The sequence below is a fragment of the Abrus precatorius genome, unplaced genomic scaffold, assembly GCF_003935025.1.
Source record: "Abrus precatorius isolate BTA unplaced genomic scaffold, Abrus_2018 Scaffold4, whole genome shotgun sequence".
Classification (NCBI taxonomy): domain Eukaryota; kingdom Viridiplantae; phylum Streptophyta; class Magnoliopsida; order Fabales; family Fabaceae; genus Abrus; species Abrus precatorius.
Genome location: NW_020874384.1, coordinates 739894 through 767817, shown reverse-complemented (window position 1 = coordinate 767817; position 27924 = coordinate 739894). Strand labels below are relative to the sequence as shown.

The 27924-nt window shown below is 32.9% G+C and overlaps 4 protein-coding genes and 1 pseudogene across 7 annotated transcripts; 4 read left to right on the top strand and 1 right to left on the bottom strand.

Moving 5' to 3' along the window:
• Positions 1 to 24: 24 nt before the first annotated feature.
• On the top strand, positions 25 to 819 carry LOC113865946 (annotated as a pseudogene).
• Positions 820 to 1845: 1026 nt separating this feature from the next.
• Positions 1846 to 2611, top strand: LOC113865989 (phytohormone-binding protein-like). The gene is made up of 2 exons (XM_027500841.1): positions 1846 to 2026; positions 2325 to 2611. The coding sequence occupies exons 1-2, from the start codon at positions 1846 to 1848 to the stop codon at positions 2609 to 2611; spliced, it is 468 nt and encodes a 155-aa protein (XP_027356642.1).
• Positions 2612 to 3910: 1299 nt separating this feature from the next.
• Positions 3911 to 5660, bottom strand: LOC113865105. Its single transcript, XM_027499472.1, has 2 exons — positions 5432 to 5660; positions 3911 to 4704 (listed from the first exon to the last, which is right to left on the bottom strand). The coding sequence occupies exons 1-2, from the start codon at positions 5658 to 5660 to the stop codon at positions 3911 to 3913; spliced, it is 1023 nt and encodes a 340-aa protein (XP_027355273.1).
• A 9627-nt stretch (positions 5661 to 15287) lies between these two features.
• LOC113864862 (lysine-specific histone demethylase 1 homolog 2) lies at positions 15288 to 22868 on the top strand. 4 transcript variants are annotated; one of them, XM_027499044.1, is made up of 3 exons: positions 15288 to 15369; positions 15507 to 17271; positions 21400 to 22868. In XM_027499044.1, the coding sequence occupies exons 2-3, from the start codon at positions 15741 to 15743 to the stop codon at positions 22101 to 22103; spliced, it is 2235 nt and encodes a 744-aa protein (XP_027354845.1). In that variant the 5' UTR covers positions 15288 to 15369; positions 15507 to 15740; the 3' UTR covers positions 22104 to 22868. The 4 variants fall into 4 exon arrangements, with proteins under 4 accessions (XP_027354845.1, XP_027354847.1, XP_027354846.1 ...); XM_027499046.1 differs by having other exon boundaries at positions 15306 to 15369; positions 15662 to 17271; XM_027499045.1 differs by having other exon boundaries at positions 15340 to 15369; positions 15657 to 17271.
• Positions 22869 to 23867: 999 nt separating this feature from the next.
• LOC113865104 (cell division control protein 2 homolog) lies at positions 23868 to 27410 on the top strand. The gene is made up of 9 exons (XM_027499471.1): positions 23868 to 24415; positions 24746 to 24988; positions 25122 to 25239; positions 25569 to 25742; positions 25970 to 26133; positions 26227 to 26317; positions 26418 to 26471; positions 27198 to 27281; positions 27367 to 27410. Exons 1-8 carry the CDS (start codon positions 23868 to 23870, stop codon positions 27273 to 27275), a joined length of 1470 nt encoding a protein of 489 aa, XP_027355272.1. The 3' UTR covers positions 27276 to 27281; positions 27367 to 27410.
• The last annotated feature ends 514 nt before the right edge of the window (positions 27411 to 27924 follow it).

Here is a 27924-nt window from a genome sequence, read left to right as displayed (position 1 = left end):
TTGAAGTCCACATTGGAAACAGCCATGGCAAAGGAATTCATGAAGCAAGTAGAGGTCAATGTAGGGTTGGAAACCCTGTGGCAAGCTCTGTCCAAGGATTTGACAATCACAATTCCAAAGGTTATACCAAATATTGTGAAAGATATGAAAGTGATCGAAGGCGATGGAGGGATTGGTACAATCTTCCATTTCACTTTTTCCTCTGGTGAGGGTTTCTTCTTTTCAGTGCTTCCCTATTTCATTATTATAATATTATTATTTTATTTTCACTCTATTTTTGCTTTTATTTCTGATTTAATCAATGGTGCTCATTAAACTCCTCAGTGGGAATCATTTATGAGTCTGTGATGTATCCCTAATCAATAGTGGTAATCGATTTTAAGATTAGCACTACTTAATTTTATGGGTGTCTTCTTATCTGTGCTTTGGGTCCCAAATTCATAATCCAGGGCTGTTCAATTTTAAGTAATAATTTTTTTATGTAATCAACAGTGCTAATCAAATTCCTTATGGGGTATTAATTATGAATCTCAGATGTATCCCCTGTGAGTTACCAGAAGGAGAAGATCACAGTGCTTGATGAAGTTACTCATGAAATTGGATTGCAAGTGGTTGAAGGAGGGTTTTTGAATGAAGGGTTCTCATACTTCAAGACAAGCTTTCAACTATCTGCAATTCGAGAGCATAAGACTTTGGTCAACGTGAAGATAAATTTTGACAGAGTCTGAACCAGAAGAAATTAGTCAACCAATTAAGACAGCAGAGCTTGTTCTGTTCCTTCTTAGAAGCCTGGAAACATATCTGTTGAATGATGCTTGAAAATAATTAGTGTTGTCGTTTCAATTATGAAGTTGGGTTTTCATGAGAATATTGATGGTTGAATGTTTTATGTATATAAATAAAATGAATAATATTGATTTTGTGAAAGCACGATTTCTGTTGCTTTTAATTAACAGAAAAAACATACTTTTGCTTTTTCAGATGAGGATCTGTCATATTGGAGGACAGTTTTATGAAACAACAATGATTTGACTGATAAAGTAAGGCGAAAAGGTTGCATGATTTGAGGTCTGACATTGCATTATTACTGCAAAGAACATAAGCACAATCAAATTACACAAGAAGATGCAAGAAATAAACGTCTGTTGAATCAATTATATCAGCATAAATTCTATCCATTATTGGATCATTAATAACTTTATTAATCTAACAATTTTTTTTTAAAGTGAAGAGATTATCTAAAGATTTACTTCTTTTAATAAAGTCTTTTTCATATATATAACTAAGAATCGAATCTGTAAATATATTTAAAGGACACAATTATTTCTCAATTTTGTTCATCATTAATGATAAGTTTTAGAGAGGGCTCTACATTAGCTTTGAAGTCAGAATATTGTACTATTCATACAACAATTTTAATATATGCATGATTCAGTTTTAGCGGTTTAGATGGGTTGAACATCCATATTCACCAATATAATGTAATGGCAGTTATATATATATATATATATATATAGGATACCCCTACACATAATAATAGTCTAATAGTGTCATTTTTTATTCCCACCGACAATATTTTCTGTACGGCATCACATCTTTATAGTTTATCCATCTTTAATCAAACATACTTTATAATTCAGTATAAATTTAATATACACAAGAACCTATCCTTCATAAAAAAACAGAACAGCATATTTCATGCTCATTATGTAAATGAGATGGTAAAGATGCCCCTTTTCTTTTCTCTGCAAGGCTCCAATTAAATAGATTTTCTAATTTCTAGCTAGTACTATATATACACGTATCAGTATCATGCTGCTCAGTGATAGCACATAGAAAAGAGCCATGATAAAGGAATTCAACACCCAAACAGAGGTTAGTGTGGGATTGGAAGCCCTATGGGCTGCTCTCACTAAGGATTTGAAAATCATAGTTCCAAAGGTTCTTCCAAATGTTGTGAAAGATGTTCAAGTGATTGAAGGTGATGGAGGGGTTGGTACAATCCTCATCTTCAATTTTTTGCCTGGTGAGTGTTGCACCTCTTTTCAATTATATCATTTACAATCTTTTTATTTTATTTAAAAGTATTTTTAATGATTACTTTTAAAACCTTTAAATAAATTTTTTTATTAAAAATTATACTTCAATATATTTTAAAAAATAAATATATGAATATTTTGTTATATTTTTTTAGTAAAAATTAACCTCACCCTTTAAAATACTTAAATTTAACTGTGGAAGTTAAAGTTAACAAAAACTCATTTAATGTAACTATGCTAATATATTCTTTTGTTTGTTTGTTAAATTTTGGAAATTAATCTTAGATGTGAGCCCAGTAAGTTACCAGAGGGAAAAGATCACAGAGTTTGATGAGATTTCACATGAAATTGGGCTGCAAGTGATTGAAGGAGGCTATCTGAATCAAGGATTGTCATACTACAAGACAACTTTTCAACTATCTGGATTAGGAGAACACAAGACTTTGGTCAACGTTAAGATCTCTTATGACCATGAATCCGACATAGAAGAAAGGGTCAAACCTACGAAGACATCTGAGTCCACTTTATTCTATCTTAGGTGCCTAGAAAAATATCTGTTGAATGGTGCCTGAAGGAAATACCAAACATTTTCAATTAATATTTATAATGTTTTTGTTTTTGCTTTTAATGAACAATAATATTTTGATGCTTTTACTATTTACTATAGTTTTGAAAAATAAGATATAAAATAAAAATGGTTTGGGGTTCTTACAAGTATTACTATCAATGTTGTATTGAGAAAGCAACAAATGAATGATAATTTTCTTAGTTTTCCTAATTATGATAGTTTTTCTTTTAATTTTGAAAAAAAGAATTATATTGATCTTATTAAAGCAATTTATTGATTTATCATTTTACTTTATAATTCCGTTCTTTGAATTATAATAAGTTATACATAAAAAACTTATAATCATACACAATGATCAATAAAATTCATCTCTCAAAAAATAAATTATTTAATCTGGGCTCAGTGGCATTGGGGAAATGGATGGGTTTTTGAATGATAGTTGATGTGAAACAGGCTTTAGAAAAGCCTGCCTCAATTCAACTCAAAAGAATGCAACCGTTCCAGCAAGGCCCACGTGGGCTTCACCCATTTTGTATATAATAGAATTAATCTGACACAAAAGTTTATTTTATTACAAATTTTAATAATGGTCATTTTGTATTAATCTTGGAACCTCCGTCGTTTGGTGGGAATTTTTTTCACTCTCCCAAAATACATTTTAATGGCCTATTTGTATATATAATAGAATTATTTTTTATTAAAAATAAAAAATCAAATTATAAATTCAATCCTATACTTTATATATATATATATATATTAATTTAATTTATAAAAAATATAATTTAATATGTATGCATAAAATCACCGAATATTTCGTTAGAGTTGTTATAACTTTAATATGTGATTTTTAATTTTCAGTATTAAATAATTGAAAGAAGAATTTTGTTATTTTTCTTAAGTAAAATTTATTTTTATTTTTAATTTAGGACTGCTAGTTAAAAAGAGCTTATGAAAAATTCATAAAAGTAATTTATAACTTTTATAACTTCTTTTAATAATTTTTAATATGCTCTATCAAAATATAAAATTTTGTTTAGCTTATTTTAACTAATTTCATGCTCTAATGTCTGCCCTGAATCTTTTTTTATTAAATAATACATAATTAAACTGCTGATCTAAACACACTTTTTTTTAAACATTATATTCATTAATATAATAAAGAGTGACATAACATTCTATAACATACCATACAACAAAGAAGCAGCCACTGGATAGTTATTTTGTTCAGGTTTCAGATCTTGACCTGAATCATAGGTTATTGTTTTTTTCTTACATTAGCATATCCAACACTCAATAGCCACTCTCACTTCTTGCAAACAATTCCGAACCCATTAGAAAACTTGGAGCAATCAAGGGTGCCAATTAACTCAGCCACTTTGTTGCTCTCCTTATTCACAAATGAACTTTGCTGTGAAAACACACAATAAGCACAATTTGGAGAAAGCAATGAGCTAGTCCTGTATTTGTCTTCTCCTCCAACAACAGGCATTGCCACACCAACCTTAGCTGGATTCTCAAAATCTTCCCTATAAGTCCTTCCTAGCACACCATCAACCTTAGGAGACAAACCAAAGAACCTGAATTGAACTTCCAAGTGAGCAAAGCAATCATCACTAGGCACTTGGTAGTTATGAATTCTATCATCTTCTTTTGTTATTGGCACCACATTGACCAAAATTTCAGCAACATTTTCTAGTGTGACTATGACACTGTTCCTACTTGCCACCCTTTCAACTCTCACATCTTTTTGTGGTGAGTGCCATGTTGAAAGAGGGTCTTCAGGGAGAACTAGACTGTTACCATTGTATGTGAATTTGAGATGATCAACATTTTCATCCCATTGGGGTGTCTTGGGTGCCTCAAGTGAGAAGGTTTTGGAGTTGAAGAGGATTCCAAGGGCTTGGATCCATGTGTAGTCTCGGGCTCTACCTGAAGGCCTGTGTCCAATGAAACGTGCATTGATTTGAAGTGTGGTGTCAGAGACTAAGGTGAAATGTTCATTACTTTTTCCATGGAAGTAGAAGACTCTTCCATCTCCACCAATGAAACGTGGGTCATAGCACCCTGATCCTGGTGCATTGCAGTTTGGTTTGCGATCTATAAATAAATAACAATTTCAACCTTAACCCATGAGAAAAATGAAGTCTAGTGGTATAGTTTGATTTATTTCATGTGCTTCATAAAAGTGAAAATGGGAGGAAGAAAAATAGTCGATATATAATGTCTGATATATAACCAATTATCATGAGTACTGATCACTACTAATATTTTCTGATTTTTTTATATAAAAATTTAGACTTGTTAATTTACTTAAAGTTAAGCTTAGTAATCTATTAAGGCTCTGTTACAAAATAAACATAAATAAGATTTTAGGTCACATCAACTTTTAAGAAGATTAGTCAAGTCTTTAAAAAATAATTTTGTAATGTATGTTATATAATAAAAAAATAATAAATATTTCTTTATTAGAAACTATAATATTCATTGTGATTAATATATTAAATTTTATTAAATATTTTTAGTTACATATCAAAAAACTCATTAAACAAACTATAATACTCAAAAACTCTATTATTGAGTGAATATTTTCATGCATTCTTATATATAGAATCATGAATTCGCTCGATCTCTTTTATTTAGCGGATCCACATGAAATTTATTTTAGTTAGATATATAAAATATAGTTATTAATAAGTCAATTTTTTTAAAAAAAAAACTAAACCCGATTAACATAAGTTCTAACTCATTTTCATTCTTAATATTAATAACAATAAATAAATAAATGGAAAAAGGAGAAGAACCATAAAATGGTGGTTTGTCTTACGCCTGCATACAGCTCTGCATATAGGTTTGTCACAATCAATGTGACAAACCTTAGCATTAGGATTGGTTGATTCACTGGTTGGGCATTCAGCTGGACATTTAATGTATTTTCCATAGCATTTGGTTCCTTTGGTGCCACATTGTTGGTGATAATATGCATTGGCCTGTATCAAACATGAGACAAACCATAGCATCACAATTAGGATGGAACTACCTTTGGTGATCCACATACTTGAAATCTCTATTATCAGAAACAAACACAAGATAGTTATTAGAGCCAATTAACTCTTGATGCAACAACTCAATCTTTTCCTTGCTATTTATAGATGTGTATCATAAACTATGTTGCTTGTTTATCATGAAGGTGGCTTTTGCAAACTTGTAGTTTAATCTAATGTTAGCTAGCTCAAACTCAAAGCATGAACATGGGTCTCCATGATTGAATACAGAAACATCAAAAGGATATATCAATTCACATAATTCATTTCTTCCCATAGAAGGTTACAGGAAGGTGTTATCTGATTCCTTAAACTGCAAAATTGGTGGCTGGACTTCAGATCAGATGGACACAGCGAACTTGTGGGAGAGGTAAGGAACTAAACCTGATGCCTTCAGGATAAAATAATATATAAATTCAAAAACATATGAGAAAGAGTGAAAATTCATAAAATGTTTAGTGTATTTTTATTATTCTGTAACTACTCATCTAAGTTTTATATACAATAAATAACTTCATTCTAAATTAATTAATTTAATTTTTGATAAAAAAATTAAATAAAAAATAATATAAAATTTATATAATATCTTAACTTCATTAATTTAATGAAGTAATTAAGACGAACTCACGAGATGAGATGATTTTTAAGAATGCATGCTATGTATATTGCAGCTCTTGTGTCTATAAATGATCAACACTTTGGACTTTATTGAAAGGTTTACGCAAATCCTTGATAAAGGAAAGAAAAAGAAAGAGTATTGAAGAAAATTAACTTATAATTAGATGATAAAAATAAAGAGCAACGTTCTTAATGCGTAATTTTCTCACAATAATTTTTATAATTTAAGAGAGTGATGGAATAAAAAAGTGTGATAAAATTAATAATATGATGGATAGCAATGAATTATAAAAAGATATTATGAAAATTTATTGTAATATACAATAAAAAATAAATAGTGTATATGCATTAGGTTTGGGTATTTAAACTATATCGGAAACCTTAGCTATCAGATTCAACCATAAAAATATATATATTTCATTAAAAAATTATAAGCAATATCAATTCTGGCATATTTCAACTATATAAAATAAAGTCTATCCAATTTTTTATTCAACAAATGAACCCTTAACCAATTAGATACTTCAAATTCCTTGCTTGCAAACCTTGAATTAAATTAAAGCTTATTGGGTTGTTTGGTCTTCATTTTTTTTTAAAATTGGACCAATAATTAAATAAATGCATATATTATATAAGTTACGATTCATTGGTATACGTATATACTTATACATCGATCAAAGGTTGAACTAATAATGACTCATTATTCCTTCTAATATTTTAAATATTCTCTCACACTGGCAATTCAACTTTGTTCAGTTTTTTTATTATAAAATTAATGAATTATTAATTTTTTATAACTTTTCTCTTAATAATTAATGTGAATTTAATTAAAAATGTATTTTTCTTGTTTAAAATACTATTTTTTCACTGACCCATATTAATATAATAAATAAAATGTATAAGAAAAAATTAAGTAATATGTTTCTATAAACATTAAAATACATTTTTTTAATTCTTGTAAAAAATTTTAAACATCAATAGTATAAAAGCATCTAAAAATTATTTGTTTATTGAATCGTTTGGATCATATAAAAATAATAATCTAAGGTAATTAACTATTGAAGAATATTTATATAAAAAATGGCTAAAAATAGTTAGGGTTGCCATGTTAGGCTTATCTTAGAAAGACTAGAAATCCCTACCAACTTTGAGTCTTCCTTTCGTCTTATTTTTTCCTTTCTATTTGAGTCCGTTACCTTTGCAAGCTTGTGTAATTTATAGAATGAAATAAAGAATTACACTAAATATTATTTAAATATTTAATGAATCACAATTAATTTTAATCAAGATAATATGATTTAATCATAAATATTTTATTTATTTTTATTCAAAATAAAAATCACTAATAAAGCATTCTTCTGCAAGAACTAATTTATTATACAAATAATTGATATATTTTATGTCAAATTATTATGATTAAATTATATTTTATTTATTTATTTATTGCACTATAATATAATTATCAATATTTTATTTATGTCAAATATTTTGTTATTAAATTAATTTTTTAGGACCACAATTAAAAAATAAAGAATATTTTAGTTTAAAGGGTTTAAGATAAATTCTTACTTGTGATTCGTAGGTATTGATAGCCTTAAAAAAATGCACACATGATGAGCTTTAATATAAAGTCTCTTACTACATAAATTGACTCCGTACATATCAACACAATAGAACTTTATATTAACACGTCAACCTTTAAATTAATCTCAAAAATTAATTTAAGATATATATTTAAATATATAAAAAATGTGTAAAAATAATAATTATATATAATATAAATGTGTACTGCTATATATATTATATAAATGTATATAATTGTGAACAAATATATATAGTTGTAAATGAAATGTGCACAATTATTCTGATAAATAAAACTAATATATATATATATATATATATATATATATAATTTTATGTCTATAATTTGAAAATAAAATTATCATTATTTTTTTTCTAATTGTTTTAAAAGAAAAGTTAACCATTCTATTGCATTCAACTTAGTGTTGTGAGTGGCCCAATAGACCTAAGACCATCTTCTAGGTTAGACATACCACACACTTGTCCTAAATTAATAGCATTAGAAAAACTAAATTCACATAAGTCTCCATAGGATTTGGATTGTCTTTAGTTCTTACAGGAAATAGGATGTCTAGTCCTTTTTTCGCTTAAATGGATCCAATTTGCTTAAGCAAAAATCAGCTATTTTTGCTTAATTACATCAAAAAATGGCTTGGACAAATTTTGCTATTCCCTATTAGCTTAAGCTAAAAAAAAAAAGGCTTAAACAAACGTTAGCTTAAGCGAAAATAATTGGCTTAAGCAAAAAATAGACAGAGAGCACTCATTTTTAGAGTTCAAAATAGCTTAAGCCACAAAAAATAGTTTAAGCTAATCAAGAATAGCTTAAGTGAATGGTTTATTAGCTTAAGCTATGTATAGTAGTTTAAGTGAAAAATGGATAAAGAGCACCAGTTTTTAGAGTTGATATTTGCTTAAGCGTGATGAGAATAGCTTAAACTATTACAAAATGACTTAAGCAAAAGTATACTAGCTTAAGCGAATAAGGATAACTTAAGCGAAATTGGGAATGCTTAAGCGAATATTGCAGAAACTGAAAAAAAAAAATGTATCAGAACTTAACAGCAACAAATGCAATCATATTTTTATATTTAGAATGCTTAAGCAAATGCAAAAATTGGATAGCAATGCATATCAAAAACTAGTCATCAGCTCCATAATATAATATGAGTAAATGTAATAAAATTTAGGAGACAATGATTTTTTTATATTATAAATAGAAATTTCTAACATCAAGTTGTTCACATTACATGCCTTGAAACAAAAAATATTAGGAAAGAAAGTAAAATTAAACATCAAGTTAAATATTCCTAATGAAACAAGAAAAATAGAAAATAAAAGAAATGTTTATTCTTAATAATAACATCATCATGCATTTGATCTCCTTGCTCCATGTTATGCTGCTCTTGATGATCCTTTACCTCTTGACCTTGTTCTTCCTCTTAAGGCTCTTGTATGACTCCTTTATCAGCTCCTACTTGCCCTTGTTTATGGGTAGGAGACCCTTCACATTGGTTAGGCTGATTTGGGAATGAAGGGGTGTCTCCAGGCCATGAGACATATGTTGCAAACTCTTCAGGTGTTGGCTATGGGAATATTGAAGTGTCTTGTTGGTGTTGGTATTGGTGTAGGGTAAAACGGTAGAATGACTCATTGAGATATGTGTATGCTCGACGGTTTGTGGCTAACTGGTGGTGGATGTGAGTATAAGCCTTATGATTGGCCTCCATATGATGTTGTATTTTAGTTAGTTGTTGTGTGAGGCGACACTCCATGGGTGTCATGTTATGAATGGGCAGTGATCTTATTGATGGTACTGATGAAGAAGGTTGAGAAGCTGTATTTCCCTGTTCCAATTGGTTGATGCAATAAGTGTTGATGAATTGAGCGTTGATGGATTTTTTCAGTTTATAGGTCAATGAAGTCTGGTTTGGTATTTGAACACCTTGAGCAACACAAAAAGTAGTGATAAATGCTAGAGATCCCAAGTGTTTTGTAGCAATTGCTGTATGAGAGGGAATTAAGACGACAAATTGGTAAATCTCGTCAGACATAATAGTGGCAATATCCACGATGATCCTTTCTATGATGTTGTATATAAGGTAGGCACGAGACATGTGGAGGTCCAATGTGTGAGTGGTCAAGGCAATATTGGCAAATAGAAAGGAGGTTCAAATTTGGGCTAAGGTCTTCAAATTTCCCCTTTTGAACCTCAGCAGTTTGCCTTGATGATTTGTCTCATAGGATTTGCCTGGAATGCACAATGTTTCAGCTATCTTGTGATATAAGAATCCAATTTTGCTATTTTTCCTTTGTTGATAATGGCATAACTCCCCTTCTTGTAAGGTAAGTGGGTTTCCCAGGAAGTTGTTGATTGTCTCCCTATTATATGAGATTGAACACCTACGAACCTAGGAAATCCTGTCAGTTTGATCTGGTTTCAGTGGCCATGCATTGACATAGAATTCTTTCACTATATCTTCATCAATCCTATTAGGAATGTTAGCCAATAAATCTCATTTCCTTCTAGCAATTTCTTGGCTGAACTTTGTGAATTCTCCTTCTTACAACTGCACATTTCTTTTCACCAACAATTCCCTAGGCTTTAACTGAAGGAACCTTTGATATTTGGCACAAGTCTTGAACTTGAATCTATCAAACCTAGCACCAGAAGTGGGGCTACTTGATGTTTTTTGTTGAGTACCTATGCCTTCATTATCTTTTGAGGCATACCCCACCACTTCAGGACGTTGCTTCCTTTGAGGAAGGATCTTCTTTGGTGTCATTTCTAAAAAGTTACATAAAATAAATAAAACAAAATGCATCAAGAAGCTTGCAAATTTTTCTAAATCAAATAATTTAGCTTAAGCAAATACTATCTGCTTAAGCGAAATAAAAAGGCTTAAGCGTTTTTTTACAGAGATGCAAAAATACACAGAAGACAGAAGACAAGAAATCACAAACAACAACTCTCAACCCCAAGTTTTAAACTATTATAATCCAAAATAACGCATAGAATAACATAGTTTTGGAATGAAGAAGAAAACCTAAAACCTTATTCAATAAAGCAAAAAAAAACCCAAGGACAAAGAGCATCCATTTTCATTTTTAAACCATTATAATCGCTTAAAGCATAGGCCTATCATAATTTTAAATTTAACCACAAAACCTAAAACTCTATTAAAAGGCTTAAGCGAAAAACCTAAGACAAAGGTACCTGACGTCCATTTTCAAAAAAGCACAACAATTAGAAGATGAAGGAGATGGTATTTGAACAATACTTCAATAAGAGAGGAAAGATGAAGAAGAGGAGGGGCTTTTAGAAATGCAAGTGAAGATAGTGGCATGGGGAATAGAGGAGATTTCTGAAACAATACTTGGGTGTTATGGAATGTGAAAGAGCAAGTGACTTTTTTTAAATCCTAAATTAATGGTCAGCGTTTCCCAATTCGCTTAAGCTTTTGATAATAGCTTGAGCTTAAAAAAAGGCTTAAGCGAAAATATTAGCTTAAGCTAAATTATCGATATTTTGGCGTGCAAACAGAGTAGGGTTGATGTATAATTTAAGAAAAGCCAAAATGTGCTCATTTCTCTTTATTAAAAATAAAACTCAAAGTTAGGGATACAAAACTTCATTTGCATACACAACTTAGGGGCCATTTTGCACACTTTCAACAAGCATTAACATCTTCTTCTCCACTACACATAACAACTTATTCATGTTAGGTGTGTTTTTTCATCTTCAACTAATTCTTTTATTATATTATAAAATGATGAGATAGAAAGTTATGTTGTTTTAAAAAACTATTGGTTTACATTTTTGTTTCAGAAAATATGTCAACAATGTGTGATAGATGGAAGTCAAGAGTTGGCTTAGAGTTCAAAAGTATTGATGAAGTATGGGAGTTTTGGAGTGAATATGGTAGGAGGAAGAGTTTTGGCATTAGAAAGCAATACTTCAATAAGCAAAAAGAATATGGTGCTGTCACAAGTTATAGATATGTTTGTTGTAAAGAAGGACTTTGAAAAGGAGATAAAAGAGATTCACAAGTTGCAAAACATAGAGCTGAGACTAGGACAAATTGTTATGCCTGAATTGGAGTATCCTTGGAAAGAACAAAAAATTTATTATGCATGAGTTTGTAGAAGAACATAATCACCCTTTACAAGTTCCAGAGACAACTCATATGTTAGCTTCACATCGTAAGATAATCTTGGTCCAAGCATTTGAGATTAATATTGCTACAACACTTGCAGACAATATGGCAAATGTGGGTTACACTAGGTTGGATGCCAAAAATTACCTAAATGCAAGAAGACAACAAAGTATGGTGTATGGAGAAGTTAGTTGTTTGATGCAATATTTCCAGTGACAATTATTAGACAACCCATCATTCTTTCATGCATACCAAATGGATGCGGATGAGCAAATAACAAATTTCTTTTGGGCTGACATAAAGATGTGCTTAGATTACCAATGTTTTGGTGAAGTTGTTTCCTTGGACATAACATATTGTACCAACCGTGCAAATAGGCCCCTTGCATTGTTCTTTGGTTTTACTCAGTTTAGGGGTGCAGTAATCTTTGGTGCAGCTTTGTTGTATGATGAGACGACTGAATCTTTTAAATGATTATTTGATACTTTCTTATAAGCACACAATCAGAAAAAGTCGTTAACAATATTTACTGACCAAGATCAAGCAATGGCTAAAGCTCTTGTGGAAGTGATGCCTGAGACACATCATGTTTTATGCATACGACACTTGATGCAAAATGGAATCAAACACCTTGGTAATTTGATGAAAGGCATGAGTCATTTCTTAAGAGATTTCAAAAGATGCATATATGAAATTGACACAGCGAGTGAGTTTGAGCAAGCTTGGAAAAGTATCCTTGAGGAATACAATGTTTCTGAGAATAATTAGATGAAATCAATATATGGAATAAAGGAAAAATGGGCAGCGTGCTACATGAAGGATGTGTTCACATTTGGGATGTGAAGCACTTAACTAAGTGAGAGTGTAAATTTTGATTTTAAGGCTTGTATGAAGCCTAGTGTAAACATTAAACAGTTCTTTGCATACTTTGAACATGTGGTAGAAGACAGGTGTTACAATGAGCTAATTTGTGAGTATGAGTCTCATTATAAACTAGCAATATTGAGATATGAGATGTCTTTCATCTTATTACGAATGGGTAAAATTTATACACATACTATTTTTAACATATTTTAACAAGATTTTGCTTCATTTTTGGCATGCTGCATATCAAAAAGGAATAAATCTCCTCCTTTATTTGAATATGTCATAACTATAGTCAATGAAAATAGATCATGGACAGTATTATTTGATCATACCTTAAATTCTATATGTTGCACTTGTAGAAAATTTGAAACATTTGGCATCCTTTATTCCTATGCATTGAAGGTTTTTGAAGCAAATGATGTTAAGGTTGTGCCTGAAAAATACATCATTAAGAAATGGATAAGAGAGGGTCGTTCTAGAATTATACACAATATTAAAGGTATAGAGGATCAAAGGGGATCCTAAACTTGCTATCACAAGACGATACCAACAACTAGCTTCTAAAATGATTAGACTCGCATTGGAGGTATCTAGTTCAGAATAATACTCTCAATTGGTGAATGAATGTGTAAACGCTATGTCTCATCAAATCACACAACTTCGATTAAAAGAACAACATGGTGAAAGTCACAATGATGAGGTCTCTACATCAGTCTTCAATGATGATATATAACCAAAGGGTTTCAAGCACCGCCCAAGCATGAAGAGGAATATGTATAAATGATTCAAAAGTTGGGTAGAGTTACAAGGAAAAAGGAAAAAAATTGGTCTATTAAGAGGACAATCCAAAAGGGAAAATGTTGAGGTATATGTATTAATGCACCTATCAAAATTTAAAATTTGTCCATTATTATTTGTCTTGTGTATAATAATTTGTTAATGCTTTTAAGAATATCAACTCACTCCTTATGAATCATGTGATGTCCATTGTTCGACACCTCCATCTTATCATTCTCCACTCACTTTCAACAATACTCTTAGTTTTACTACATTATTAACAGTATGTTCAAAAACATATAAATCCAAAAATTACCTAAATACCAAACATTTTTTCTTCTAAGATGATTGATATTTTATCCAATTTTATTTCTTGTTATAGGAACCTTTGGATGATACAACTTGTTCAATCATTGATCAACTTTAAGGAATTTTGTAGATTTTCTCTATTTTGTACAATGTTAATTGTAATTATGTGTAATTGCCCTTGTAAATGCAATTTCTAACATTATCTGATGAATATAGTATATTGCATTTGCTACTGTTTTAAGTTCTAATACGTTTTTTCCAGTTTCTGCAATATTTACTTAAGCTATTTTGTAATAGCTTAAGCTATTCTCATCACGTTTAAGCGAATATCAACTCTAAAAACTGGTGCTCTTTATCCATTTTTTGCTTAAGTTATTATAAATAGCTTAAGCTAATAAACCATTCACTTAAGCTATTTTTTATTAGCTTAAGCTATTTTTAGTAGCTTAAGCTATTTGAAACTCTAAAATGGGTGCTATTTGTGCCAATTATTTTGCTTAAACTAACGTTTATTTAAGTTTTTTTTTTTTTAGCTTAAGCTAACATGGAATAGTAAAATTTGCCCAAGCCATTTTTTGACATAATTAAGTGAAAATTAATTATTTTCACTCAAGCGAATTGAATCTGCTTAAGCAAAAAAAGGATTGGACGTCCAGTTTCCACGCGAACTAAAGACAATTTGAATCTGCTCCATATCACTATATTTATTAATATATTCATACAAATTTAATCCTATTCTATTTTACAATTTCATTATATATTTTAAAATAAAATGTATTGAAAAATAAATATTTAGTTTATCTTAATGCTGTCATATTGTTATGTGGTAATTATTTTTAATAAATTATCCAATTAAAAGGGACAACTTCATCGTAAACCAACTCACATTTAATATATATTAATTAACTAATATAACACGAGGACTTACAACTAATATAAATTCTAAACTAAAACAATAATATTCAATTATAAATTTTGTATTTAATAAAATCTCTTTTAAAATGTTAACATTTCTAAATAATAGAAATGATTATGAATTTCAAGAAAAAATTAACTATTAAAAAAATAGAACTTAACAATAGTTGTAAAATTTCAGAATTTTCAGGTGTATCAGTTGGACCTAATTTCAAAGTCTGTTTATGTTATTAATTATATTTATTCATAATTTTTTGTTGAATATTTATTTATAATTTGAATTTCTTTTGATTCAGTTTGAAAAAGTAAGTGGGCCATGCTGTGCATTGACATTATTGTTGTCTGGCCCAAGAGGCCCAGAACAAATTTCTAGGCTAGACGCAACATAAGCCTATCCTATCCTTAATATTCAGTTATTCTTACTTCCTATTACCTTCTTACCCTTCCCATGGTTGCAGGTCGTGACTCGTCAGAAGAAACCTTCACGTCCAATCACTGTAAGCCTCTTCTCTCTCACTCTCTCTCTCTCTCTCTCTTCTGTGCATTTCTTGCATTCTTTGTTTCATCTTGTTTCTTAGTGGCTCAACACTCAAACAGTGTAGCTGAAACTTTTTTTTCTCTCTTTCCTGCACAGAAAAAAATGATATAAAAGTGTAACAAAGGTTTCTTCAGAAAAAAAATTCAAGCGAAAAAAAATTGTGGGTAGCCTCGTGTTAATGCCGTTTTTAAGTTAAAAGTTGATTCTTTTGGGTGATTAACCGCATGCCCTTTTGCTTAAATCTAGCGGAGTTTGCATGCGGTTCTGATAAGTGTCGAGTATAAGGCACGGTTGTTGGGGTTGGAATTTGGTGAACCCCAGGTAAGAATAATGGAAATCCCATCTTCAAATGGATCAGTTTTGAAGCGTTCGCTGAGAAAGAAAGTGAATTTGAGGAACTATGATGAGGATCTGATGGATGAGTTGTTTGAGAAGCAGTTGGGTGGTGGTTTGAAGAAGAGGAATAAGACCAAAGAAGATTTGGAGAAGGAGACTGAAACCGAGGCTATGATTGCGTTTTCGCTCGGTTTTCCTATTGATGCTTTGCTTGATGAGGAGGTTAGAGCTGGGGTTGTGAGGGAGATGGGTGGGAAGGAGCAGAATGATTATATTGTCATAAGGAACCATATATTGGCTCTGTGGAGGGGGAATGTGAGGTTGTGGTTGAGTAAAGGAATGATTAGAGAAACTGTGAGCAATGAGTATGAACATTTGATTAATTCTGCTTATGACTTTCTTTTGTATAATGGGTACATAAATTTTGGGGTTTCACCGTCATTTACTTCTATGTTGCCTGAGGCAACTGAAGGGACTGTGGTTGTTATAGGAGCCGGCCTTGCTGGGTTGGCAGCAGCGAGGCAGCTCTTGTCGTTTGGCTACAAGGTTGTGGTTTTGGAAGGTAGGAACCGGCCTGGTGGTAGAGTTTATACTCAGAAGATGGGGTGTGAGGGCAAATTTGCTGCCATAGATCTTGGCGGGAGTGTTATTACTGGCATTCATGCCAACCCTTTAGGGGTTCTGGCTCGACAACTTTCTATACCGCTACATAAAGTCAGAGATAATTGTCCTTTATATAAGCCAAATGGGGCGCCAGTTGATAGGGAAATAGATGCAAGTGTTGAGTTTGTATTTAATAGGTTGCTTGACAAGGTCATGGAGCTGAGGCAAATTATGGGTGGATTTGCAAGTGATACCTCGCTTGGTTCTGTCTTGGAAACGCTTAAGCTTTTGTATAATGTGGCTCGAAGTACTGATGAGAAGCAGTTGTTTGATTGGCATCTTGCGAATTTGGAATATGCTAATGCTGGTTGTCTTTCAAATCTTTCTGCTGCCTATTGGGATCAGGATGATCCTTATGAAATGGGTGGTGATCACTGCTTTCTTGCTGGGGGCAATTGGAGGTTGATAAAAGCTTTATGTGAAGGAGTTCCTATTTTTTATGGAAAGACTGTCAATACTATCAGATATGGAAATGAGGGTGTTGAGGTTATTGCAGGGGATGAAGTCTTTCAAGCTGATTTTGCCTTATGCACTGTGCCTCTTGGAGTTCTAAAAAAGAAGGCCATCAGTTTTCAACCTGAATTACCTGCAAGGAAACTGGCAGCTATTGAGAGGATGGGGTTTGGGCTGCTGAACAAAGTTGCTATGGTTTTTCCTTATGTGTTTTGGGGGGAAGATCTTGACACATTTGGATGTCTCAATGAATATAGTCATCAACGTGGGGAATTTTTCCTGTTGTACAGTTACCATACTGTTTCTGGAGGTCCAGCACTTGTTGCTCTGGTGGCTGGTGAAGCCGCACAAGTTTTTGAATCCACAGATCCTTCCATTTTGCTCAATCGGGTTTTGACTGTTTTAAAAGGTATCACATTTATTTTATGACTTGATGATGAAAAGTTGAGTGCCTACATGTTATTGTGTTTCTTTTTCCAACACTATAGTAGTTTGTGGTAGCCATATTTGAATCATGTGAAACTTAACATATGTATTTTGTCATATATTTGTCATATTTTAAAGTTTCAACGTAGGCCTGATTTAACTCTTACGTAATCCAACTGCCTCTCACTTTCCACTCATCTCTTGTCTTGCATTTCCTTCCATTGATTAATTTCTTTTGCAATTGTGATAGTGCTATATTTATTTTGTTGCATCTTGGATTGAGCAATATCTTTTGCCAATGCTTGTGTACAATAACCTCCAAAACTGTCCTCCGCACATCATGCAACATCAAGAACGTCACAGTGATTAAAGGAGAGCTGAGAGAATATATTTTTGTGCATTGTTAAAATTTTGATGTGCTCGTTTGCAATTAGGATTGCTGAGGATCATCAGGGAAGATTGCAAAAGTGTGGAATTGTCGAGCGCTGTGTAATCCAGAAGTTGAAAATCCCATTTTTTGTGGGTTTTCTCTGCCTGGAATCCATCTTCTCTTCACGCAACACCATCAAAGCCTTCTTTCCTTTTGCTTTTGAACCTTTCATGTGATCAATCGTGGGCTATAGTGATGCTATAGAGTTATAATAGTGTGGAGCAACCACGGGTTGCTACAAAATTTGAATAGCTATGTGTTCTCATATAGGGGCCAGTGCCACAGCGATGCTAGAATAATTAAAAAAAAAAACTCATTTTCCCCCTCAAAAAACCATTGTTTTGGGGAATTTTTTTCAGGGCAACATTGATATTTTCCTCCTCATTTTCAGATTTTTAAAATCCCTAATTGGATACAGTATCTCACATTCTGTCTACCATGCAACACCCACATTGCAACCAGCAACATTATTTTGTTTGTTTCTGTGATTTTTATTGCTATTTACTTCTATGTATTTGATTAAGACCTATGACTTTTTATTTTTAATTATGAACATGTCATGAAGTTTGGGGATTTTTTAAATTTGACCATTTACATGTACAGAGTACAAATTCTTTAATCTGTATAAAATTTCTAAATAGTGGCCATCCATCTATGGTTTATCTTACTATAGCGTTTTTAGGGTTAGCTGTTACACACCATTATCTGAGAGTGAGAACTATGCTAGTGACACTATATCTCTCTGTTTTTTTCACTCAACACCATGAAAGTTTCAATTTGTTCTCTTTTTCTGTTATATTCACCACAACCTCTTAGATACCCTTTATCTTCGATTCTTAAGCTTTGTTTGAGAGTTTGGAAGGAGAAGAGGACGAAAGTGTTTGAAGGGTAAGGGAGAAGAGGGAAAGGGAGGAGGAAAGAGGAAGGAAGGTTAATACAAAATTCTCCAAATTAGAAAAACTTAAAAATATAGGATTAGGAGGGTTTTGAAGGATTATAAACCCTCCCCCTCTCATTTGAAAACTTTCAAACAATGATAACTACATGAAAGTCTTTCTCTTCTCTCCCCTTCCCCTCTAAAATCAACTCCCAAACAAAGCCTTGGACACCCTTGATGACTTGACCTCTCTGTCCCTCTCAACTTTGTGTCCTTGATCACCACAGTTCCACTATCATTTCCTCTTGCATCATAACATGACTGAAGCTGTTCTTTCATTTTTTTTTCTGTGTTTCTAAAACCTATGAATTGGGATTCTTTTGGGTGGCCTTCATCTGCATTTAAACCTTTCTATTCAGGCCTTCATTTAGATATCTCTAAGAATTATCTTCTCTTTTTGCTGTTGTTTCCTTTATATAGTACTACCAAATATAAAATAGATCAAGATATCAACAATGCAATAACTTACCTGAATTTAAATGGTATTGTTACATTTATTATTTAATTATATTATCATATTTTATGTTAAATTATATATATTTATATTTTTGGTAGGTTTTTACTTGTATGATATGATCATTTGAGCAAAAAAAGCAGGAAGGTTTTGAGAAAAAAGTAATAAAATTGTTGTAAAACAGAGAAAAAAAAAGCTGAATTATAACAGAAAAACAGAAAATTAAAAAAATAAAAAAGCAAAAGTAAACTTGGAAATGAAAACAGAAAAATAGAACCAAGAACACAGAATAAGAAAAAACAAAAAGAATGGGGTGTGAAACAGAATGGGAGAGGGAAAAATGAAACAAAAGGGAATCTGAAAACCAAGTCAGGGAGAAGAGAGAGAAAAAGAGAGAAATGAAATGGAGGAGGGAAATAATAAAGGAAAAAAAAACACTTTCACTCACCAGAAAAATAGACTTACCAAGCAGTGATAGTGGCAGTTGTCCGAGATGGCAGTAGTGCCAGCCATTAGAGACAAAGTTGTGGTGGTTGTCAACGTTGAGAACAAGAGAAGATGTTTGAATTGAAGAAGAGAGATGTAAGTTGTGACTCGCAAGAGGGAGAGAATGTAGAAGAAAGACATTTTTTTTAGGGTTTGGTGTTTGCAGGTCACTCTGGACTGCGTTGGCTTAGAGGCCAATTTTGTTTTTTTCCTTGAAAACCCACGTTTTCGGCCATGGCTGCTAGGCACGTAATGGCTGCCATCTTAAATCTGTCATTTTCTGCTGTAGTTGTGACAGTTTGGGCAAAAACTGCCACTGACATCTGCCATAGCGCCCCCACGGCCATTATTTGACAATACTGGGTTGAGATAAGCTTATAGCCCAAATCCAACACACCCAATCCTAATCCTAGGTAAGATGTGAATTACCTTGTTTTTGAGATAAAATAGGATTGACACATATACACACATAAATAACTTTTGGACTGTTGTGTTACATGGATACCACTGTTTCCAATTCAGACTATTATGCATATATGAAAAATTTGTTATCATATTAGTATATTGAAACTTTTAAAAATTGTTTTAGTATATTATCACAAAATGGCATATGTGAAAAATGTGTCTTGTTCTATTCACATATTTGAATACTCAACTAAACATTAACTAGATTAGAGATATATATGGAATTAAAGTAGTGGTTTGTTTTGATTATTATTACAACTAAGTTTCATTTTATTAGGTGAGGTCGACTACATAAATATAGTGTGTTATTGAGCTCAGTAAAAAACTTTTAATAATTATTTTTTGAGTTTTTTAAAGTTTTTCTTTACTTCTTTTACTGGATTAAGAGATGTCATTTATACTTCTAACTAGTGCCTTTAGTGACTTTCTTTGTACATGTCCAAACTAATTTGATTGATTTTTTGTAAAATTTTTGCTCAATAGGTGTTTTTCTTGTATACACTCATTTCAGATTCTATTCTTTTTTGGATGATCACTCATGTATTTCTAACATTCTTATTTCTGTAACTCTTACTTTGTTCTCATGTTGTCTCTTTAAAAATTAAAACTTAGCATTCATTATTGTATATGATAACTGGTTATATAATAGTCTAGTAAAACTTTCCTTTCAAAGATAAGCACTTTACAATTATAAATAAATTATGATATCTTTTTTTATTTTAATTATCCTACTTGTATTCTATGAATAATTTTTTAATTAATTTTTCCATCGTTATATAGAGCTAATTCCAAATACTTAAACTTGAAATATGCACTATTTTGTTTTGATTAATAAGTGGAAAAAACAAAATAGGACACACAAGGTTATGTTTCATCCTACAGTTTCTGAGCTCAGTAAATGGAATAATAATGTCCCATTCCATTCCTTTATTTCCATTCTATTCGTGTGCCCACTGCCACCTATAAAACATATTCCAGTCCTTGATAGGCTGTGTATCTTACTCTCCTTTTAATACTCATGTATCTTCCTTGTTTTATGACTTGTCTTATGATCTTATATAACAAATCATACTAATATTTTTTTTCTTTAATCTTTTATCTAATTAAAGGGAATTTTCTTTCTTGAATTTATTTTTAATCTATAGTCACATTTTTTCAATCAACATTGTGCGTGTTGTTGCTGCTTGTATATACTTTTTTCTCATTTCATTCTTATTTACATTTATCCAGGCAATGTGTGCTGAGTGTGGGGATATTTGCTAGTTTAATATTATGAATATTTTTGTTTGCATATTATCCCTTGTTTGCCTTGTTTCATGTGTTACAACATCTTCTGCAGGTATATTTCACCCTAAAGGCATTGTTGTGCCCGATCCAATACAGTCAATTTGTACAAGATGGGGCAGTGATCCCCTTTCTTATGGTTCATACTCGCATGTTAGTGTGCAATCATCTGGTGGGGATTATGATATACTTGCTGAAAACGTGGGGAATCGGCTTTTCTTTGCTGGTGAGGCCACTAGCAGGTATTATCCTGCCACTATGCATGGTGCTTTCTTGAGTGGCCTGAGAGAAGCTTCACGCATTTACCGCTCATCTCGGGTTCAGCAAAATTATCCTAGGAAGTGCATACTTAAGAATATTGGACCAAACAATGATGTACTGGTTGATTTATTCAAGAAGCCTGATTTCGAATCTGGGAAATTTGCCTTCATCTTTGATTCTTCATCTGAAAGTCTCCAGTCACTGGGGCTTCTGCAAATCACTTTTGGTAGCGTTGAAGAAAGTTACATGGAGGTATTAAACAGCTACCCGAATCTCCCAAAGTTGCCTTTGCAGCTTTACACTATTATATCCCGTGAACAGGTGCACAAGCTAGAACAAATTAAAGGAGGGGATGGATGCAGGTTGTCATATTTGATAAAAATCCTTGGGTTGAAGCTTATGGGATTAAATGCTATATATAATGCAGGTAATGCATTAATAGCTAGCATTGCTTATTCGCGAAAAGGGAGGGGGAGGAATCGCATAATTACTTGGTAACACCATATCCTCATTTGGTAAATCCTGTGTTGGTTTGAAACCTTCTGCTGTAGACACCCTTTACAAAAAAATTGAAACCTTGTGACACCCTTTGCAAAAAAAAAATTGCTTGGAATGAGCATGGCTTTTCTGCTTCTGGGGTGCTTAGTTTGTATATACTATAGACTTTCATAGATCATTAATTTCTGAAGGAAAGTCTCTAGTCTCATGTCAATGTTTCCGTTAGCTGATCATAAAGTCAGATCAGCAATGTAACCCACAGGAAACTTAGTTGAAATTTGCAGATATTGGCAAAGTCCAAGAGGGGTGAAGAATTTGTATACAGAGGGGTACAATGCCCCAATTGTATCATCTATCAACACTCTTTTTATGTTCATGTAGTAGTAGTTACCAACACCCCACCCGATAGAGGAAAATTACTGTTTTTCTTTTTTAAGGAAGGCCTGTGTGCCTCATCTCATATGCACTTGTATCATATAATTCTTTCTTTAATTCCTTGATTGGTTTAACACATCTGTCTAAGGCTCGCATAGTGGCATTGCTTCATGCCTTCATTGGCCACCCATGTTGAGACAAGTAGATTATCAAGTTAAACATGTTCCCGGGTATTTGGGTTTGTTGCCTTGGAATTTCTTGGAAGTTACTTGTCGTCAAAATATGTACTGTAAAAAAGAAAATAAGCGGGGTTACTTACAGGGCAACTATTTTTGCATGTTTGAATCATAGCATGTTTGAACGGTCATTTTTGGATGACCAATGTGGTTTTGAAATTTAAAAAAAAATAAAATTAATATCAAGTTTATTTTAAAAAACAGATTTAAGGATTTAAGTCAAGTTTGTGAATGCTTAAACAGACGATAAGGTCTGTTGGATTTTGTGGTACAGTCTCCGTTGTCCAAAATTTAGAAGTATCTTTTAACTGAAAGTTCGTTAAGCTTGAATCAGAAACAATGTTTGACCTTATGCATTTTTTTTAATTGCCCAAACAAGCTCAAAGTGGTTTGATTGTATTTACATGTTTCTTTCTTTCGTTTATGGACGTCCAAATTAGAGTAAATTTGGTGGAGTAGAATGTGAGGTTCTAAAATATGCATACCTCTGTCCATGGAAATCTCCCTTTATATGAACATTGATCCATTAATAGGCTACTCTAAAAAGCTCAACTGTTTGTTAGAGATGTTAAGGATGCCGTGTGCATGAGTAACAAATGTGCTATTTTGGTACCCAAAATTGAAGTTCGAAGGAATCACCTTCCATTCCCGATTTGCCAAGTCTTAGCAGCCTCTCAAGTAAGTTCTCGTTATAACAAACGATAAATTCGTAAAATTTTGGTGTGAAAACCATTCGTATTATACAACAAAGCTACTCTTTCTAACAAGAATCAAATAATGAATATAAATAAAAAGGCTTTCCTTGCAATTTGCAAACCATGTAATGCAACTAATTGAGGAAGAGGTGGATCAGACGAAAGTAAAAATAAAGAGTGAGGTTAACAACTCAATACTTTTTTGGAGCATCTTCTTTCTCAAAAGAGAATGGATTTCCCCCAATCACCATTCCATTCTCAAACTGATGTCACAATCAGAGAGTTCGTTCCTTTCATTGGAAGCTGACGTGGAGGTGGCGATTTTGCAGTTTAGCAGTTAGCAACAACTTCTTGGCGGGAAATGCCGTTTTAAGCATAAAGCACATTATATATAAATCACAATACCTAACGGTAACTCTACATTCTGCAAACTCTCTCTTTCTCAGTTTTTCTTTGCGATGGCGTCGGAGAGTGAGGCTTCTGAGAGGGAGACGGAGATTGAGCCGGCTGCGTCGGCGGAGACTGGGGAGGTTCCAACCACATCGGAGACTGGGGAAGCTGCGACGGCGACTGGGGAGACTGCGAATGCGCCGGAGACTGAGGAGCTTCCGACCACAACGGAGGCTGCGACGGAGACTGAAAAGGTTCCTACCACAACGGATGTTGGGGAGGCTTCCACGGAGACTGAAGAAGTTCCGACCACAACAGAGACTGGGGAGGCTGCGACGGAGACGGAGATTGAGGAGGATGCCACGGAGACTGGGGAGGCTGAGACGGCTCCGGAGACTGAGGAGGCTGTGACTGCTCCGGAGACTGAGGAGGATGCCACGGAGACTGAGGAGTTTTCGACCACAACGGAGATTGGGGAGGCTGTGACGGCGCCGGAGACTGAGGAGACTGCGACGAATACTGAAGAGGTTCCAAAGGTAACGGAGATTGAGGAGATTGGGCCGGCAAAGAAGATTGAGGAGGTTAAGAGTTTCCCTAAAAAATCGCCTCGACTAATGTGAGCATTTTCATATTTGAATTCTAAGTAATAGCTGCTTGTGTTTCATGTCAGTGATCTATGTCACAATCCAATTTTCTTTGCTTCTGATAATTAACGGAAATTTTAATTGGAGTTTCCAGTTTCATTCAGTTGTTGCCTGTTTCACGAGGATTTCCTCAGCTTTGATGTTTCTTTCAGAAATAATAATAATAGAAAAGGATAAACGGTTTTCTTTCTTGGAAGAAAACGTAGTTTCTTTTAACTGAAAGGCGGAAATTTTCTTAAAGCTGCAAATTCCAAAGCGAAGTGAACTGAATAAGAGTTTTATTTTAATTTGTGTGTGAGCAGACACAGTTTAGTTCTATCAGAAGCTCAAAGAAAAGTGATAGGAGCGTGGTACAGGGATTTTATACCGATTGGAACTGGCAGACACGGCAATGTTTTCCAGTGCAAGAACCATTTGAATGACCAGATTTTTGCAGTCAAGGTTATTCCCATTCCGGATAATGAGAAAGGGAACGGTGTTCCATACAGGATTATAAGAGAAATCTCTGTTCTTAAGGAAATACAGGACCATATCAACATTGTGAGGTCAAATTTGCTAACATTTGTTTTTAGATTTTTAGGACAGCTTATACAGTTTAGAACAGATAACAGTTATCAATTAACCTATCGAAGTGAATTCTATAAGGGAATATATATTGATTATGTTTGTTGATATCAGGTTGCTGGATGTGCTGCCCAGCATGGATGCCATGTTTCTTGTTTTCGAGCATGTTGACATCGATCTCCTTGATTTCATGAGAAACCCAGTGTTGTTTATATATCCAAATATGATAAAAGTAAGTGAAGTTTTCGTGAATTATTTTGAAAACTTTGTGGGAATAAAATAAAACAGGATATATTGTTGTTTTAACTTTTCTTCGTCTAAGATGCTGCGACATGCATTTTGTCTAGCTTGTTTCATAGTGAGCGTGTGCTTCAGCAAATTAGTCTTGTAAAGTGAGAAAAGAAAAAATAAAATAGATATGAAACGGAGCAAATAGATATATGATTTGATGGGGACATTTACTTTTGTTAGGTTTGAGAGTTTAATATCAATTCTAGAGATGGTGGATCAGATTAGTCATCACTATGTTAACTACATTCACTTTTCCTCTTGTCCTTGCAGAATTTTGTACATCAAATCCTTAATGCTGTAGCACACTGCCATTCTCGCAAAATTATTCACAGAGATTTGAAACCTAACAATATTCTGATTCATTTCCGTACCCGTGTTGTGAAGATAGCAGACTTTGGTGCAGCTAGAACAATTGATGTTCCTTTTTCGTCGTACTCTGGAGATGTATGATATCCCAGTAATTATTTTTTTCTGAAAAGCAAAACCAAGAAACATTCCCGTGACATATGTGAAAATACATGTACGGATTAGTTTTGAATTGAGAAATTGCAATTGTACAACAAATTTTGAGTTACCACTAAAAGTTTAAAATATTAGTTAGTGTATTTTAAAGCGTAAATGCTCCCCTAAACGTTTAAAATATTTTTTGCAATTTTCTTTTCTGTTTTCAGGTGGGTTCTTCTTGTTATAAGGCACCTGAACTCTTGTTTGGCTCCACCTACTACTCAACTTCAGTTGATATCTGGTCCGTGGGTTGTATGTTTGGTGAGATGGCTCTTGGCCGGCCTCTATTCTCTGCTGATAGTGATTGGAAGATGCTGAATGAGATGTTTACGTAATTTTCATGAAACATCAGATATCATTTGTATGATTTCTCTGCGCTTATGCTGCAATTGAACTAATGAATTCGAAATTTTTATGTGGAAAGCTTGCTTGGTACCCCAACAGAAGAAACCTGGCCCGGAGTGACTTCTTTATGCAACTATATTGACGTAATGGGCCCTCCAAAGAAGCCGAAGGTATCCATGTTTTGTGGTTTTTTTTCTTATTAATTCTTGTTTCAATTTCAAAATATAGCTAGGCCATTGAGCCATGTACGTTAATTGTTGGATTTTGTAGGACCTGGCACTTGAGTTTCCTAAACTCGACTCAGATGCTGTTGATCTTCTTTCGGTAAGTTATTCTGACAACTGCTTCGTATGCATTAGAGATCGGCTTACTGTATTCCATGCCATCCCCTGATTGCAGTATTGATTGATACGTATATTTTACTACTACTGTTACTGCATTTGATTTTGAGCACTGGTAATTGCTGGAATTGTATTTCCATCCCACTTTCCCTTTTCCCTCATTTTGCTGCACACTGTCTGAAACTCTTACCATTTTACTGTCTATATCCTTTTTTGGGGGAGCCAATGTCTAGTTTGGTTGCGTACGCTGGCAATGCCTTCCGGGAAATGGATATTATATATTTTTTATCAACACAATATACAAATTTTCAGTAGATTATTAGGTTGCAACAGAGAATATTATCACTAAAATATTACATACTATAAACGCAGAAATTTGGCAAAACAATTGGGAATAATACCTACTCCTTGATACACTTTTTGCAATACATTATTTATTATTGGTTTATATTCATGTCAAACCCCCGTTAAATTGAATGTAGAATTCATTAAATAGGAACTAAAAACTCACCTCATTTGACGAGTTACATGTAAATTTTAACCAACAGTAAGAAAGACGCAAGAAATGTCCGTTAACATTTCTCAACAGTTAAATTAGATGATGGTGAGGAAACCAAGTATCATTTCTGGAATTTATTTTTCTTTAATTTTATCCATTTATTGAAAGTTTATTTATGCCTAATTGCCTAGAGTTGTGTGTCTTGGTCAGAAAATGCTTTGCCTGTGTCCAAAGTATAGAATTTCAGCTGCAGATGCTGTTTTGCACCCGTATTTCAAGGGTATATGAGAGAAGGTAAAGATGGTATTAATTGAGCTATGGATTATTCTTTTCTTCTCTCGTTCTCACTCTAATAAAACAGTCTTAACATTTCCTGTAGGCGTGGCACTATTTTCAACCGTTTTAGTAAGAATGAATGAAGAACTAGACTATAAAAGCGAGACGAGAGGACATGAAATCTACTGCCAATCTCCTGTGATTCATTCGCTGACTCTAAATTTTGTAAATAACAACAAATTTGTTATTCGCACCTCGATCAATAGACAAATAAATGTTTTCATTTCTTTTAATGGCAATTGCACCTTACCACATCCGAAGTAGACAAACTGTATGTAGTGAACAACTGTGATTAATTTCTGGAAATTTAATACGACGTACTTGAGGACTGATTTTGTATCAAATGAAACATAATCATTTGATAATTGAGAGAGATGATTTTTTTCTCCTCCAATCATTTTTTTTTTCTGCTTCTTGCTTTCATTATCTACTCCACAAAAAAAATAAAAATTTACAGGTCAAAATGATGACTATGTTAACGTTGGGAGAAAAGTTAGATATCAGGTTACATGAAAGACGAACTTTTGCTTCAAAACAGTGTTTATACGATGACACACCTTCCTTCTACTCCTTTCTCCTAATAAACCACATTAAACTTGTA